The 15,056-nt window shown below is 42.6% G+C and overlaps 1 protein-coding gene across 2 annotated transcripts; it reads right to left on the minus strand.

The window, feature by feature from the left end:
• Positions 1-9,006: 9,006 nt before the first annotated feature.
• On the minus strand, positions 9,007-12,874 carry LOC310781400 (C-reactive protein-like). Of its 2 annotated transcripts, none has more exons than XM_083642022.1 (5): positions 12,803-12,874; positions 11,738-11,792; positions 10,910-11,012; positions 9,644-9,938; positions 9,007-9,492 (listed from the first exon to the last, which is right to left on the minus strand). In XM_083642022.1, the coding sequence occupies exons 2-5, from the start codon at positions 11,790-11,792 to the stop codon at positions 9,244-9,246; spliced, it is 702 nt and encodes a 233-aa protein (XP_083498148.1). In that variant the 5' UTR covers positions 12,803-12,874; the 3' UTR covers positions 9,007-9,243. The 2 variants fall into 2 exon arrangements, with proteins under 2 accessions (XP_083498148.1, XP_083498147.1); XM_083642021.1 differs by lacking the exon at positions 12,803-12,874 and adding an exon at positions 12,365-12,433.
• Between the last annotated feature and the right edge of the window lie 2,182 nt (positions 12,875-15,056).

The raw sequence follows: 15,056 nt of genomic DNA on the forward strand, positions 1-15,056 counted from the left end.
GAAGAGGAGCTGCAGCTTGGGTTTGGCTTTATTTCTGTTCTAATCAAAGTGACTTTACTTCTTTTACTGATGACTCTCTTGTCTCTGTTCAGAGCCTGATGGTGTCAGGTTGGTGGGAGGAGCCAGCCGCTGTGCTGGTGGACTGGAGATGAAACGCCATGCAGACTGGAGACCAGTGGATGACAGTGTGTTGACCTCTGTCTGGAACCTGAAGTCAGCAGCTGTAGTGTGCCGACAGCTGGACTGTGGCTCTGCTGTTTCCACAGAAAGGATATGGTATTCCTCAGAAACATCTGTATGGAGGATCAGTTCTTCCTGTCTTCACTCTGGGTCTACGCTGAGCGAGTGTGTATCAACATGGTTTGACTCTGACTCTTCTCTTTCCAGCCTGAAGGTCACCTGCTCAGGTAACACCGTCAATGACATCAACTATGAGACTGTTTGCAGTCTCGTCTGTCTGTCTGTCTGTCTGTCTGTCTGTCTGTCTGTCTTCCTCTCAGTTTAATTAAATGCATGTTGTCAAATCAGCACACTATATCAGTTACAGATCAACATTTTCACATTAAAATCCCCTCACACTTAAAATGACATAGATTTAACATGTAACATACATGTGATACAAATATCAAAATATAATAATATAATAATAATAATTATTATATAATACTCAACAATGATAAAACATAAAGAGGTGATTAATAATGAATGAAATTAAAGTGTAACAAATCATCTAGGATTTCCAGGCTATGAGTGATGGAGGAGCCATTGGGCTCTATCTTCCCAAAAGCGCTAATTTAGCGTTTGCGCTCGTTTAACGCCGTGCGCAATGCAAATTGGGGGCGGACACAAGCGCATGCCTGTGATAATTGTACTGGGCATTGTCTGCCCCATGCCAAAGCAGGCGTTTCAGCGCTAAAATGTGGGATTGATGGCATTACCCTATCGTCAGCAGCGCGCAATTACTTTGCGCTAAGAGCTTTGAAAAGGACCTCTTACGCGCAAATACCTCTCTGCACTGGGTGCGGTGCACGGAGATTACGGCTGCGCTCCCAGCGCAGAGAGGTATTTGCGCAGTGGAAAGTGGAATTCCTTTTGGATATGTCATTACGCACAGCCTTGCCACGCCAAGACATCAAATTATGCTGCTAAAATTGGGTAATAGCAGATAATTCAGTGAGGCAATCAACTATAACTCACTGAGAAACCTTTATCACATTGCAAAGAGGGAAATGAATTGAGAAAACTTGTTGGACAATGGACATAAGCTATTTACCTTCATAAGCCGGAGGGTCATTGGCACCACAGACGATCTGTCAATAAGCTCCCTCTGTCCTCGCACGAGTGAGTACACTCTATTACGCATGGAGAGAATTACAGCATATTGCATTCCTCGGGCAAACAGCCATTGCGAGACGGGAATCTGATTGGTTTTGATTGACGTAATACCCATCCTTGCCTGGCCACGCCTGTGAATAATTCTGGTAGTTAAGACCGCCCAAATCCCGTTTGCGCCCCTTTTTATTTATCTCAATGGTTTGCGCAGGCATATGGGGGCAGATGATTTTGGCACGGCTCTAATTTGCGCTTGCGACAGGTGCCGTGAACATTTCCGCATCCCGGCCGAGAATTGCATCCCCAACATATTTCGGGGCTCTTTTAACTTAGAAATCAGGGAAGTCACGTCTACCAGACAATTATATCACTTTTAAACAGATACATGTCTGTATAAATCATTACAAGTATGCTCCCGTGAGGTGGGGATGCTTTTCTTTGCTGCTCGGCGGGGGAGCAAAACTCGGCAGAACACCTGGCGGACGGCGCAAGGCTGTTTGGGCTGTTTGTATGTTTTCTCCCAAGAGGAGACAGATTTTCTCTGCATGTGACACTTAATGTAATCTTGGTATTCTAGGGAAATATCTCTCTCTAATACCTATCTCTCTCTCTTGATGCTTTCTCTATCTCCAGAGTCTGTGAGGCTGGTGAATGGGACCAATCTGTGCTCAGGCAGGCTGGAGGTGAAGTATAACCAGTCGTGGTCCTCAGTGTGTGACGCAGACTTTGACCAGCAGGATGCAGAGGTGGTCTGTAGGGAGCTTGGCTGTGGGGCTCCTTCAGTCCTCCAGGGAGCGCTTTATGGAGAAGTGGAGGAGGCCCTAATGTGGACCAAAGAGTTCCAGTGTGAAGGGAATGAGTCTGCCCTCCTGGACTGTGGAAGCCCAGGCTCAGCTAGAAACACCTGCTCACCTGGCAAAGCCGTTGCACTCACCTGCTCAGGTAGAAGAGGAGCTGCAGCTTGGATTAGGCTTCATTTCTGTTTTAATCACAATGACTACTTCTGTTACTAATGACTATCTTGTCTCTGTTCAGCTGATGACATCAGGCTGGTGGGAGGAGCTAGCCGCTGTGCTGGTGAACTGGAGATGAAACATGATGGAGACTGGAGACCATTGGGTGGCTGGGACCAGACGTCACTAGCTGTAGTGTGCAGGCAGCTCGACTGTGGCTCTGTTGTCTCCACAGTACAGAGAGAGAATTCGTCAGAAAGAGCTGAATGGAGGATGGCTTTTCGCTGTGATGGGTCTGAGTCTGCTCTGAGGGAGTGTGCAGAAAAGATGGGTTCTTATAATAGCTCTTCAGGCCTGGAGCTGATCTGCTCAGGTAACCCTGAGCACCAAGTCGTCATCATCTATCTGTTTACAGATCTGCTGTTCCAGCCAATCACCTCCCTCTCTGTTTACAGATCTGCTGTTCCAGCCAGTCATCTCCCTCTCTGTTTACAGATCTGCTGTTGCACACAATAATCTCCCTCTCTGTTTACAGATCTGCTGTTCCAGCCAAACATCTCCCTCTCTTTTATGGACAGGGACTTCGAGGCCCAGCTGCAGGGGGTTCAGGTGTTCAGGGGCTACAGCTTCACCATCAGCTGCTCCATCCAGCCACAGTATCCAGGAGGCTCCTTCCACCTCATCTTCACCTCCTCCAATACAGCACACACCCAGACCCAGCCAGCTGTCAATCACTCTGCCCTCCACACAGCAGACAACCACACCGAGCCAGCTGTCAATCACTCTGCCCTCAACACAGCAGACAACCACACCCAGCCAGCTGTCAATCACTCTGCCCTCAACACAGCAGACAACCACACCCAGCCAGCTGTCAATCACACTGCCCTCAACACAGCAGACAACCACACCCAGCCAGCTGTCAATCACTCTGCCCTCAACACAGCAGACAACCACACCCAGCCAGCTGTCAATCACTCTGCCCTACACACAGCAGACAACCACACCCAGCCAGCTGTCAATCACTCTGCCCTACACACAGCAGACTTTTACACCCAGCCAGCTGTCAATCACTCTGCCCACTTCCTGTTTCCTGCTGCAGACTACGCCCACCAAGGGATCTACAGATGTGTTTATCGCCTCTCTGTTTTCTCTCATAACTTCTCCTCTGAGAGCCAGCCCCTCTCTCTCACTGTCTCAGGTAAGCTGAGGGGGAAGCTGAAGCTGAATCCAACAGGAATATGTGACTATATATGTGATATGTGTTAACAATCCATTTGATTGATTTGAAACGGACTCTCTGCAGATATGTGGCTTTTTAATATTTGAGAGTGAATCAAGCAGAGATGTTAATGTGACCTTCACTTAGTGTTTTTAAGGGTCTTAGAGCAACATGAACTTTATCTGCAATGGGAGCTGTTGTTCTCATGATGTCAACTGATCTGGTGTGATGATTCTGAATGTGTTGCAGGCTATCCAACAGATGTCACCATCAGACTCGCTGTCATGCTGCCGCTGATTGTCGTGGTGTTGCTCGTCACTGGCCTCTGCTTCTACTTCAAGGTACTGAACATCTTTATTCAAACATCTCCTCATATTGAAACAACAGGAACAGTTGATTTCCAATCAGAGTCGGCGGCAGAGACTAATTCGTGGGTGGGCATTCAATCTGATGGAGCGGGCATGATTTCACAGCTATTACGCCACCAGAGGACACGCAGTATTAGAGCAAACAAATGCATTGCTGCCTCTGTAGGTAGACTATACTTTTTTTGCTAGAAGAGAGATGTGATCCAGTAACAGAGGCGGCTCTTGTCATGTCTCTCCAGGCCTCCAGGAGGCAGATGCCAGGAAGAAAGAAAGACATTGAGCGCGTTTATTATAACGTTGGTCGTGCCGGTGCTGAAGCTGGGCTGGATTATTATAACCTTGGTGACTCCGGCGCTGAAGGCGGGCCACATTATGAGTACCTGGGTGTGTCCAGTGCTGACGGAAGAGAGGAGGACATCGAGCTGGATAGCCTTGGCGGTTCCAATGCTGAAGAGGGGCCGGGTGAAGAGGCAGGAGCCCAGGGAACAGAGTAGGATCTCCTAGCAGCTCAACTCGCATCCTTTCAGCCTAAAGATCTGAGGATGGAAAGCTTCGTTCTCTGTGTAAATCTCTGTACAATAGATCATGATGTGCTTCAGATGTATTGATTTAGATGTGTAAGCTTAGTGTTGTGATGTTTTGTGAAGCTTCAGTCAGTAGACTTGGGGAGGAAAGGCAAACTTGATGATTGTTTGTACTACTACTGACTGGCTGCGACTGTCGCAACCTCCGACCACGTTACCACACAGGAGAGCAGAGCGAAGATGAGAGATGCTCTGTTGGTGTTGGTCTCACCCAGGATAAGACTGTCAGCTAAATGCAAAACACATCTGCAACATTGATTTGTATATTGCTTTATTTTGTTACTATTGGGCATTGGACATTTTTCAATCGTCACTAACCACTTAACTTCTGCAAATGTTTTAATTGATTTATATATTATCTTTTTGTACTTCTCTTAATTGATTGGTTTTTATATCTTGCATCTTTTATTAGCTGTATAAAGCTGTTTATTTGGTTGTTTCCTTCTAAAGCTGCAGTAGGCAGTTTTAAACATCAATGGAATTTTAATCATAGCAACATAGTAAAGACAATTACCCTTGTGTGTGTGCTGTGATTGGCTTATGTTATGTTACTGTAGCTTTGTGTGTCATACCTACAAAATGATGATAGAATAATATTGCCTTTAACTTGTATCTTTTATTATTATTTTATATCTGTCTTTATATGCAATATTGTTTTCTCAGAGTTTAAAGGAACACAGCAACATTTTAGGACATTCACATATTCCCCATAGTAAGATGAGAAGATGCTCTCTCTCTCTCTCTCTCTCTCTCTCTCTCTCTATATATATATATATATATATATATATATATATATATATATATATATATATATATATATATATGAAGCACATTGAGTTTCCATGCAGTGTATTGTGCTAAGCTCATAGTTTGGTAACTTTCAGACAACAAAAAACTGAGTTCGGACCAGACAATATTGCTTAGTCTTTTATTGATTAAAAGAATGCGGTCAACAGTGCAAAAATGCAGCAGATTTAGACATTTTGTAATAAAGGCCAGCTAGTCAGTGGTTAGACAAATACCAACAGGGCAGAAACAATGTGGGTCCGGTGAAGCTTCCCCTGTCAGGTGAAAAGAAGCGGCTGGCTACTGCCCATGTCTCGGAGGAAGCATGGAGCCAGTTTCGGCTCTCCCCAGATTGGCAGAGGGTGGGGGGGAATATATATATATATATATATATTAATTGCCAGCATCTAGACTAGGTTTAACTTTTGACATCAAAATGACTATTCATGATTCTAGTCAGAGGACATATCGCCATCTGCTGACCAGAAGAGGGAACTGAATGAGCAACAAAAATGAACTCTATGGCCATTGTTACAAAAACATCTTCAGACAAACCAACACCTATAGAAGCTGTCCACCATTTTAGTCGGGAGTCACAAACTGCCAAGTACTGTACTTTGTGTATTTCACCTCTGTCAGATATGGACGTTAGAGTTATTGTTTGTTACAATTGTTTGTTTAATTCCCCATGGCCCCACAAGAGGGGTTACAAACTAACACAAAATACATAATGTAAAAATGTTCTGTTGCATTTGAGAAGGCCATCAAGCTAATGACTGAGCACATGAGACAAACAAATAAATAATACAACTAAAACATTTCAAGAGCAAATAGAAGTACAAACCCTGGTGGTGCGCCTCCTGTGAACACACAAATAACCCATTGTCAGTAATGAAATCTAGTTTGACTTTGCTTTTCTTGGATTATTTTAACTCTGTCTTATTAATGCAGTACATATAGTAATGAAACAAACAATAGTTTATACTGTGTGGATGTAGCCAGTATGGGATGAGCGAGTAGGCACCATTGTACTGTTTTGACTGTTTTATCACAGTCATCTTAAGGACCGCAATGGAAATAAGCTGTTAGCTTTATTGCGTTTTTTATCCTTTTGATAATGGTGGGCCTGTGTATGTATATTTGTATATAGGCCTACTGTTGTTCATTATCAATAAAGAACTCAATAGAACTCAATTGTAGAAGTTAACTCATTGTGCTCCTGTGTCTCAACATGGAGTCTAAATACTGTGCCACAAAAAAGAGAAATCAATCAATCAATCAACTTTTATTATCAGACACAAGGTCCATAGAAAAACACATAGGCTACATGAACAACACTTAAAGGTCCCATTCCGTGCAAAAGCTGTTTTTACTTGTAAATGCATATATACTGCTGTCATCCCTCCCTGTAATGAGTGGTCACACCCTCAGAACTGCCAGAGTTGGATTTGTCCCTATCCAGCTTCCCCCTGCAGTCTCCTTCAAGCCACGCCCCTTACACTCTGTTCCCCCAGACGTCACAAACCAAGTGCAAGGTTTTCTTTCCTGGAGAAATGTTTATTTTCATTCATTGGATGCTGGTTTAACTGTAGGAGTATTTGCCTTTGTAGACCATTTAGCTGTGTGAATGAGCTCGCAAATGAGTCCTAGCATGTTACTTGATGCCTTTGTATTAAGTTTCATTTTCTTTCACTTGTTAATTGATTTTTACAGCAAAGGATTAAAATGCTGTACATTTACATTTTATATATATCTATATATCTATCTATATATCTATATCTATATCTATATCTATATCTATATCTATCTATATATCTATATCTATATCTATATCTATTTATATATATATATATATATATTATATATAAAATAAAGACTTAAAGACGACCACCTGTGTGCTCCAGTGCTCTCCTGTTTGATGCTGCATGTGTTCCTGACCTGTGAGCACCGGTCCTCAACTTCTGAACTGGTTTAGCGCGTGAACTCTCTCAAGTTTATGATTTTTGCGGGGGTACGGTGGTGCAGTGGTAAGCGCTGTCGCCTCACAGCTTGAAGGTCCTGGGTTCAATTCCCACCTGGGACACTGTGAACGCTGAAGGAATGCATGCCCGTCCGCATGTCCTCGAGTGCCCACCGCCCGGGTGGGGTCGTCAAAAGGGCCTTTCTGTGTGGAGTTTGCATGTTCTCTCCGTGCCTCCCGGGGGTTTCCTTCATATAGGAACCCCTTCACCAAAACATGCAATATCCTGGTTGCTGATGTGGTGCCTCCTCTGGTCGTGAAGGGCGCCTGTTCGGAGGGAGGGGAACTCGTTGGAATAGCGTGATCCTCCCATGTGCTATGTCCTACCGGTGAAGCTTCCCCTGTCAGGTGAAAAGAAGCGGCTGGCTAACTGCCCATGTCTCGGAGGAAGCATGGAGCCAGTTTCGGCTCTCCCCAGATCGGCAGAGGGTGGAGCAGCAACCAGGATAAATATACTAATATATATATACTTATATATAATAATATATATAAATATATATTAGCACTAATGGGGGATAAAAATGGGATAAAAAATCGGGGGGTTTAAAAAAAAAAAAAAAGTTTATGATTTTTGGTCCATATTGGCCAGCCCTATTCCAGACACATGATGAGGGGTGGAACTCCCCTCAGGCCAGCCCCAAGCAGAGGAGGAGGGATGCATACAAGACATGAAGACTATTCAGCAGCTTAAGGGGCTATTTAAGCTACCTCCAGGATGCTGGATATAGCTAGCACTATGACTACTGTACTTTCCCCTTTGTCTCTCCTTAGTTACAGTGGCCTCAGTCTTTACTGTTTACTAGCCTGGGTAAACCCAGCCCCCACGTGACCTGCTCTCAGAGTTCCCAGTCACTACGTGACTCGTGAGCAGGGTAAGCCTGAGAGCAGGTCACTGGGGGCTGGGTTTACCCAGGCTAACTGTTTACATCATCCTCATACACACAATCCCTTACAGAAAAAACATATGAGGTTCACGTGTCCACATGTGAACCCCATGTGTCCACATGTGGTGAACATGTGGACAGATGTTAAATTTCACATGTGAAAACATGTGAAACACATGTGAAACCCATGGGAAGTGTGTGGTTTTGGAACATTTTCACATGTTTAACGTGTTTTCCACATGTGGAAAATAACATTTACCTGGGTTTCACATGTAATCACATAGGTTTCACATGTACTCACATGGGAATTTACATGGGTTTCACACATGTAAACACATTATGTAAACACATTTTCACATGTTTTCACACATGTGAAAATGTTCCAAAACCACACGCTTCCCATGGACAAAGCACATGTTCAACATGTGTTCCACATGTTTTCACATGTGAAATTTTAACACATGCAATTCACATGTGCAAAATCACATGTGAATTGCATGTGGTTTTTTCTGTAAGGGATGTGTCACACAGCTTCACTCAAATACATTACTGATTACTTTCCAAACTAATTTCTATCTACTCCAATGTCCAAAGTGACATAGGATGGATTACTTTCCAACTGATGTCTCTCTACTCTCCACAGATTAGACCTGGAAATTAAACTGATTCTGTTTAATATCCAACTAATTTCTATCTATTGTCTGCAGCTTAGACATGTTATGTAGTAGTCTCTCAACAACAATTTCCCTTTATAATTGTTAGAATTTTCCTAAGGGTCCTAAGGGCAGATAGGCTGTAAGTGGTCTTAATTAAAGGCATCTAATAACTATTTCCAATCATTTCGAGGGTACACCAGCAAAACCAGTTTTATGCTCAGTTCAGATTTAATATTTGGTTGGTATGCACGAGTGCAGATATGAAGCACTCCACATTTCACAATCTTTGTCATTAATTAATGTGACAAGACATGATCAACAAAAGAGAAACATGCAAACATTTCTACTTGATACAGTTGAGACAGATAAACCTTTTGGAAATGCTGTCACCTCACTATCAGCAGACGTAAAAGTAAGTCTGATTTTGACTTTACAAGACATTTAAGATCTTGATTTTTTTTCCAATTGTTTCTCGCATTTATTCACTTGTTTATTTTCCAGCAGCACTTTTCCTTCGAGCTCAAACTGCAGGGCCCTCCAGTTGAGCACATTGCCTGGGGTGAAGTTCAGATCCTCCACGTAGCGCACGATCTCACAGGATGACAGGACGTAGTCCCACATGTGGACATCAGACATCATGCCATTGAAAGACTGGCTAATGTCAAACGCCCCACCATAGGAATCTTGCTCCTGTGGACATTGCAGAAAGAGTCAGATATTGAGTTACATAAGATTATTGTGCAATATTTTGTATATGAAAGACTTTAGAGTCAGTCAGAGTAAACTCATAACTTAGTATTCGTATAAGAAGACTATCAACTTTAGTGGCTAATAATATCACCTGTCCTAAGGTAATGAAAGTTTTTCCTTTGATGTTTGTTCCGGAGCTGGAGAATTTCCTGGCACTGGGCTTTCCATCCAGCCACAGCTGTCCCAGTCCAGACTCAGAGTCCCAGCTGCCACAAATAGAGTGCCATGTGTTCAGCTGGTACTCCTGCCCTCCCATGTACGAATCGATGTTCCTGACGCTGAGCGACATCTGATCAGCGGTTTTCTTGAACAACAGGAAGTCATTGAAGGAAGACTCCGTGGCCAGGGAGAACAGGACGTGGTTTCTGCTCAGGTCTGTAAAGGCCCTGTCGGCATACAAATAAATTCCCATGCATTAAGCCTTTCACAATCAGGAAGAATAGTGGGTTCCATCATTTGCATACTGTATAACACTCTGTAATAATACTCTATAATACTGTATAACACTCTGTAATACTCTATAATACTGTATAACACTCTTGTACAGTGTCATTTGAACTAGGCTTGCCTTTCCTGGTATACTAGTGCAGTGGTTTTCAAAGTGCAAAACAAAAGACGGAGAAATTGATATTTTTTGTTTTTGCTTCCACTGAAATGTTTTATGGTCAGTCATGATTCAGTAGGTCACTGGTTGGCTTGGTTCCAGCCTTAAAACTCGTTATATAAGGATTTTTCAAAATGCCTATGGAGAAAATGAATCGGGAACTCTCTTCCAGGACAAGAAACGTCACGTGACTGTTCAGCTCTATGGGGAAGGTCTATAAATGCTCAATTAAAAGATGTATTTGTAATTCCATTTTTAAATTGACTGTCTAATAGGTGATTTTGAAAATCCGTTTTCAAATTTAACTATTTATTGGTGGATTAATCCTTCATTTGCGAATTCGTTTTGAAATTACTCTTTTTAAATGTACAATTAGATAATGATTAAGGAAACATTTCATTACATTTCAAATGACTCTGTGGGTCCTCCATAAAGGACACCTTCCTGTACACGGCTGCCATTCTGTGGAACTTACCAATAACAATGCACATTAAATTGATTGATTGATTGCGTTGTTAGCTTCAAGTCCTCTTTGAAAAAATGGCTGAGTGGCCCTCTCCCCTCTTAAATGATTACTGTATGGATTAGATTGTTGTAGTTTTATATCGTATATTGTGGTCTTATTGTCTAATAATGTATGTTTAGAAGCTGGCTGCGCGCGCACACGCACACACACACACACACACACACACACACACACACACACACACACAATAAAGAATTTCAACCAATCAATCAACATGTTTATAGCACCTGAGACAGACAGTTACGGCGCTGAATTCCTCCCTTGATGTTTCCAGCTTCACATAAGCTGTCTTGGTGTTTTGCGGGAAGGTGAACATTTTCCCTGAAAGATCTAAACCAACATAGAGTTAAATTAGAATCCAAAATACATGAACTAGAAGTGCACTCAGAGTGCAGACCTCACCACTATGGGCAGTATACAGTATGGTGATTTATAGAGATACATTTCATCTGACTATTTTGTACACTAGGCATCTCATGCTCGATTCTTGAAACATTCATTGCCCACATTGCCAAATTTATAGATAGATAGATAGATAGATAGATAGATAGATAGATAGATAGATAGATAGATAGATAGATAGATAGATAGATTGATAGAATGATGAAGTGATTGATTGATTTAACCCTAACCCAGATCCTCCTGGAACTGGACCAAGATGATTGCCACAATGCCTATGACATCATCAGTGCCTATGGCATCATCAGTGATGTCATAAGATGATTTTGGTTCTTATGACATCACTGATGACATCATCAGTCTTATGACATCACTGTCACAACGCCTATGACACCATCAGTGGGACAAGGATTTAAACAGAGAACAGACAGAGAATTAAACATTGCCCACTTGCTCCCTTTTAAGATTAGCATTCAAGTCTTGAATGCTAAGATCTCCCCAAAATCTATAAATCCCCCCTATCTGAAGAACATAAGGGGAGAATTCCCCCCCAGTTTGCAACGTGAATTTTAAGCCCTGCATGTAATGCCATACATTGCAAACCTTGCAAATCTAACATTTATTTCAGTCCATTAAATAAATAAGCTGTGCAGTACCTTCAGGAGCTGCAGCACATGCTGTCACCATCACCAGTAGAATTAGGAACTTCATCTAATGCAAAAACAACACATCATTTAGATACACCAGGGAAAATGCTCAGATTAAATAAAATGCATTAGGTTTTACTACTACATTATTACTACTACTACTACCGTTTCACATGAATTTAGTGAATTTGCTTTTACTGCTGAAAACCCACAAAAAGTACATCTAAGATACAGTGGACAATAGCATCTGCCTTATTATTAATTTACACCTAATCCCTAGGCCAACTCTCACGCTTCTGGCAGGTGACACTCTTTCACTCTGCCCAAACAATTCTCACAACAATTAACACTGATTGAGGTCACCACATGTTATATCTGATGCCTGGAGTTGGTCCTTTCTGCATCAGCCAAAACATCTAGAATCACCCATCTACCCCATCCCTGCTCCCACTCCTCTTCAAGTGAACACTGACTATAGGCAACAAAAATAATCAATCAATCAATAGAACAAGAATCTTTCCTGTAGCGATGCATAAAAACAGATGGCAGGTGAGCAGTGTTGGGCAAGTTACTTTCAAAATGTAATATACTACATATTACTAGTTACTCTCATTTGAAAGTAATAAGTTACTTTACCATATTACTGTCTGTGTAGAGTAACTTGTTACTTATTACACTACTTTTGCATTACTTTCCCCAAAATAACAGCAGCAGCAGAATGACATCGCCGCCCCGGAACCATCCTGAAAAATAATTTCAACCCTTTTGAAGTCAGTGTAAACAATCCAAAATTCTAAATGTTATTCTTTTCCTTTGTTATTGTCATCTATAGTGGTTATTTGTATAAAAACACACAGTTTGATGATTGTATCTTTTTTAAATATGTGCTTTGATTTAATAAAATGTAACTCCATTTGTAAGTTGAGTTACTTGACAAAGTAACTGGTATAATATTACTGAAAGTAATAAGTTATATTACTGAGTTACTGCTAGAAGTAATATATTACATGTAATATGTTACTTTTGTAATGAGTTACCCCCAACACTGCAGGTGAGAAGTATTTAAAATCTTACCTTTGCTCTGATGAGAGTTGATCTAATGAGGTTAGACTAACAGCAGCAGGTAGCAGAGTGTCATGGAAGAGGAAACACAGACTTTATATACTGTTTTGTCTGTGTACTTTGGGTTCAAGAACTGGCAATCTGTCATCTTCTACTGATGACAGTACCAACAGAAGTCTTTAAAATAATCCATAATCTGTTGCCACAAGGTATCAATGAATTATTTTAAGACAGTCGTTACTGCCTTGAGTAAATACAGTTACATCAAATTATTTAGAATTACATACAAGGATGAACTGCTAATGTTGACTGATGCTACCCTGTGGCTTGGCTGCTTGGCAAGATATGCTTTCCATGTGCTACTGACCAGGATGACCAGGATCATGTTCCAGGAACAACTCTTACTTGGTGAAATCAGATGGTGCTAATCCTTAGAAGTTAATGTCATGACAAATAAGCATACAGTCCAGAGGGATTTGTTCAAGTATTAAAGAATTAGCCTACACCTGGTGGCACCACTGACAGACGAGATGGAGGCGATGACTGAAGAGACTGTGGTGTCAGACTGCATCGCAAACGAAGTGTTGCTGGCACATCAGAGAGATGAAGGTGGACCCACTACTGGCCCCCTGCTGCAGATCCAGGAACTGCTGTTTCATGTCAATCACACCAACTACAGCTATGCTGCAACCCTTGGTGCATCAAATATATTCCTAAAGTAGTCTGGGGCCAAAAACCTCGTTCTGTGTCTTCCGGCTATGGGCGGAACGTAGGAACCAATAAGTGCTTCAAAGATGTAATGTTATGGATCCAGCAAGTTTCTTCAAGTACTTCTTTGAATACTTTGTTTGGTATGTCCATGCTTCTTATTTTTTCTCTAACTCGTAGCGACTGCCGAGGTTAGGCTGCCTACTGCAGCATTTCTATGGGGGAACGAAAACACTGCGGACCGGAACACAGGACCGGAACACGGGGCGGGTCATCCTGCCTGTAGTAAAGGGTACCAGGCTCTTCTCCACGGGAAGAACCTGGTGACGCGAGGTTATTTCTAAAGAGGAAAATATACACACAATGCATCCCCCCCCCCCCCCTTTTTTTTATGGCCACAGGTTTTGAATTTTAGAATGGGAATATTCTAGTCTCAGCTTTCAAAATGCCCCTCAATGAATTTCCTTAGACATACTTTGTCTGCATACTTTACACTGCATATAGAGACTTGCTCCCTTGGTTTATTGTATGTTACGTTTCGGTCATTGCGACCTTCATCATCATCACCTTCATCAGAATGAGGGAGAGAGTCATTCTGATGAAGGTCGTCATGACCGAAACGTAACAGACAATAAAGCAACTGGGAGCAAGTCTATATTATGCAGTGTGCTGACTCTACTTTTATCTTTGAAAAAAGTATTTACTTAAAATGTGTCACCATAGCAATTAAGCGTCTTGATATTCATCTCTCTGCAGGGCTCAGTGGGTTCTTTTTAGTTCAGCTGAAAGCGGCTTCCAGGATGTGAAGGCGTTTGATATTTTCTTATCTTCACACCAATTGAGAAGCGTGTTGTTTATCTTCATGTTTGGATGGTGTTTTATTTTGATTCTTTTTAGGACTTGGTTTCATGGTGTTTTAAAACAGTGGGGTCCAGGGGTCCGGCGCATCACTCTCATGATTGGTTCTGGGATGTCAATTTCCTGTTGAGCCTCGATCGTGGAGCCCTGCCCTGCATGATCCAATACCCCCCAATAAAAAATGGCAGCTGCATATTCTGGAATTAACATCTGGCTCCGTGTCCGCTCCCTGTCCACTTGTCTGCAAGGAGGTAGTCTCGCTGGCCAGACTCCTCTCCCTTCCGTCCGAGGAGTCTGGCGACGCAGGTCTCCATAATGGGATTGCGATGGGCGGCGCTTAGCGCCAGTGCCCCTGGAAAATAGTTTCCAACAATCCAACTTGCCGTTTTCAGCGTGTAGCAACGAGCTAGCGTGTGGGTTTCTGCCGTTAGCTTGCTAGCTAGTTGGCATTGTTGTTTTCACTGCGGCGGCAGGGCACTATTTACAGCGACACACAGGGAGGAGGGAGTGGAATCCGCTCTGATTGACATGGTCGGAGCCAATGACAGAGCTTGTAATAAGCCGGGAGCGGACATCCGGCTGCCACCAAAACAGTCGCTCAAATGGAAGAGCAGAGTAGAGCAGAGGAGGGTTTATCCCAGTTATGGAGACCTGCGGCGCCAGACTCCTCGGACGGAAGGGAGAAGAGGCTGGCCAGCGA

The sequence above is a fragment of the Poromitra crassiceps genome, assembly GCF_964638095.1.
Source record: "Poromitra crassiceps genome assembly, chromosome: 8".
NCBI classification, from domain to species: Eukaryota; Metazoa; Chordata; class Actinopteri; order Beryciformes; family Melamphaidae; genus Poromitra; species Poromitra crassiceps.

Excerpts from the sequence above, each read along its gene's own strand:
- LOC310781400 (XM_083642021.1), bottom strand. Across the intron at positions 9,939-10,909 it reads GCCGTAACTGTCTGTCTCAG|GGCCTTTACAGACCTGAGCA; the intron begins GTGCTATAAACA and ends GTATGCCGACAG. Across the intron at positions 9,493-9,643 it reads CTTTCATTACCTTAGGACAG|GAGCAAGATTCCTATGGTGG; the intron begins GTGATATTATTA and ends CAATGTCCACAG.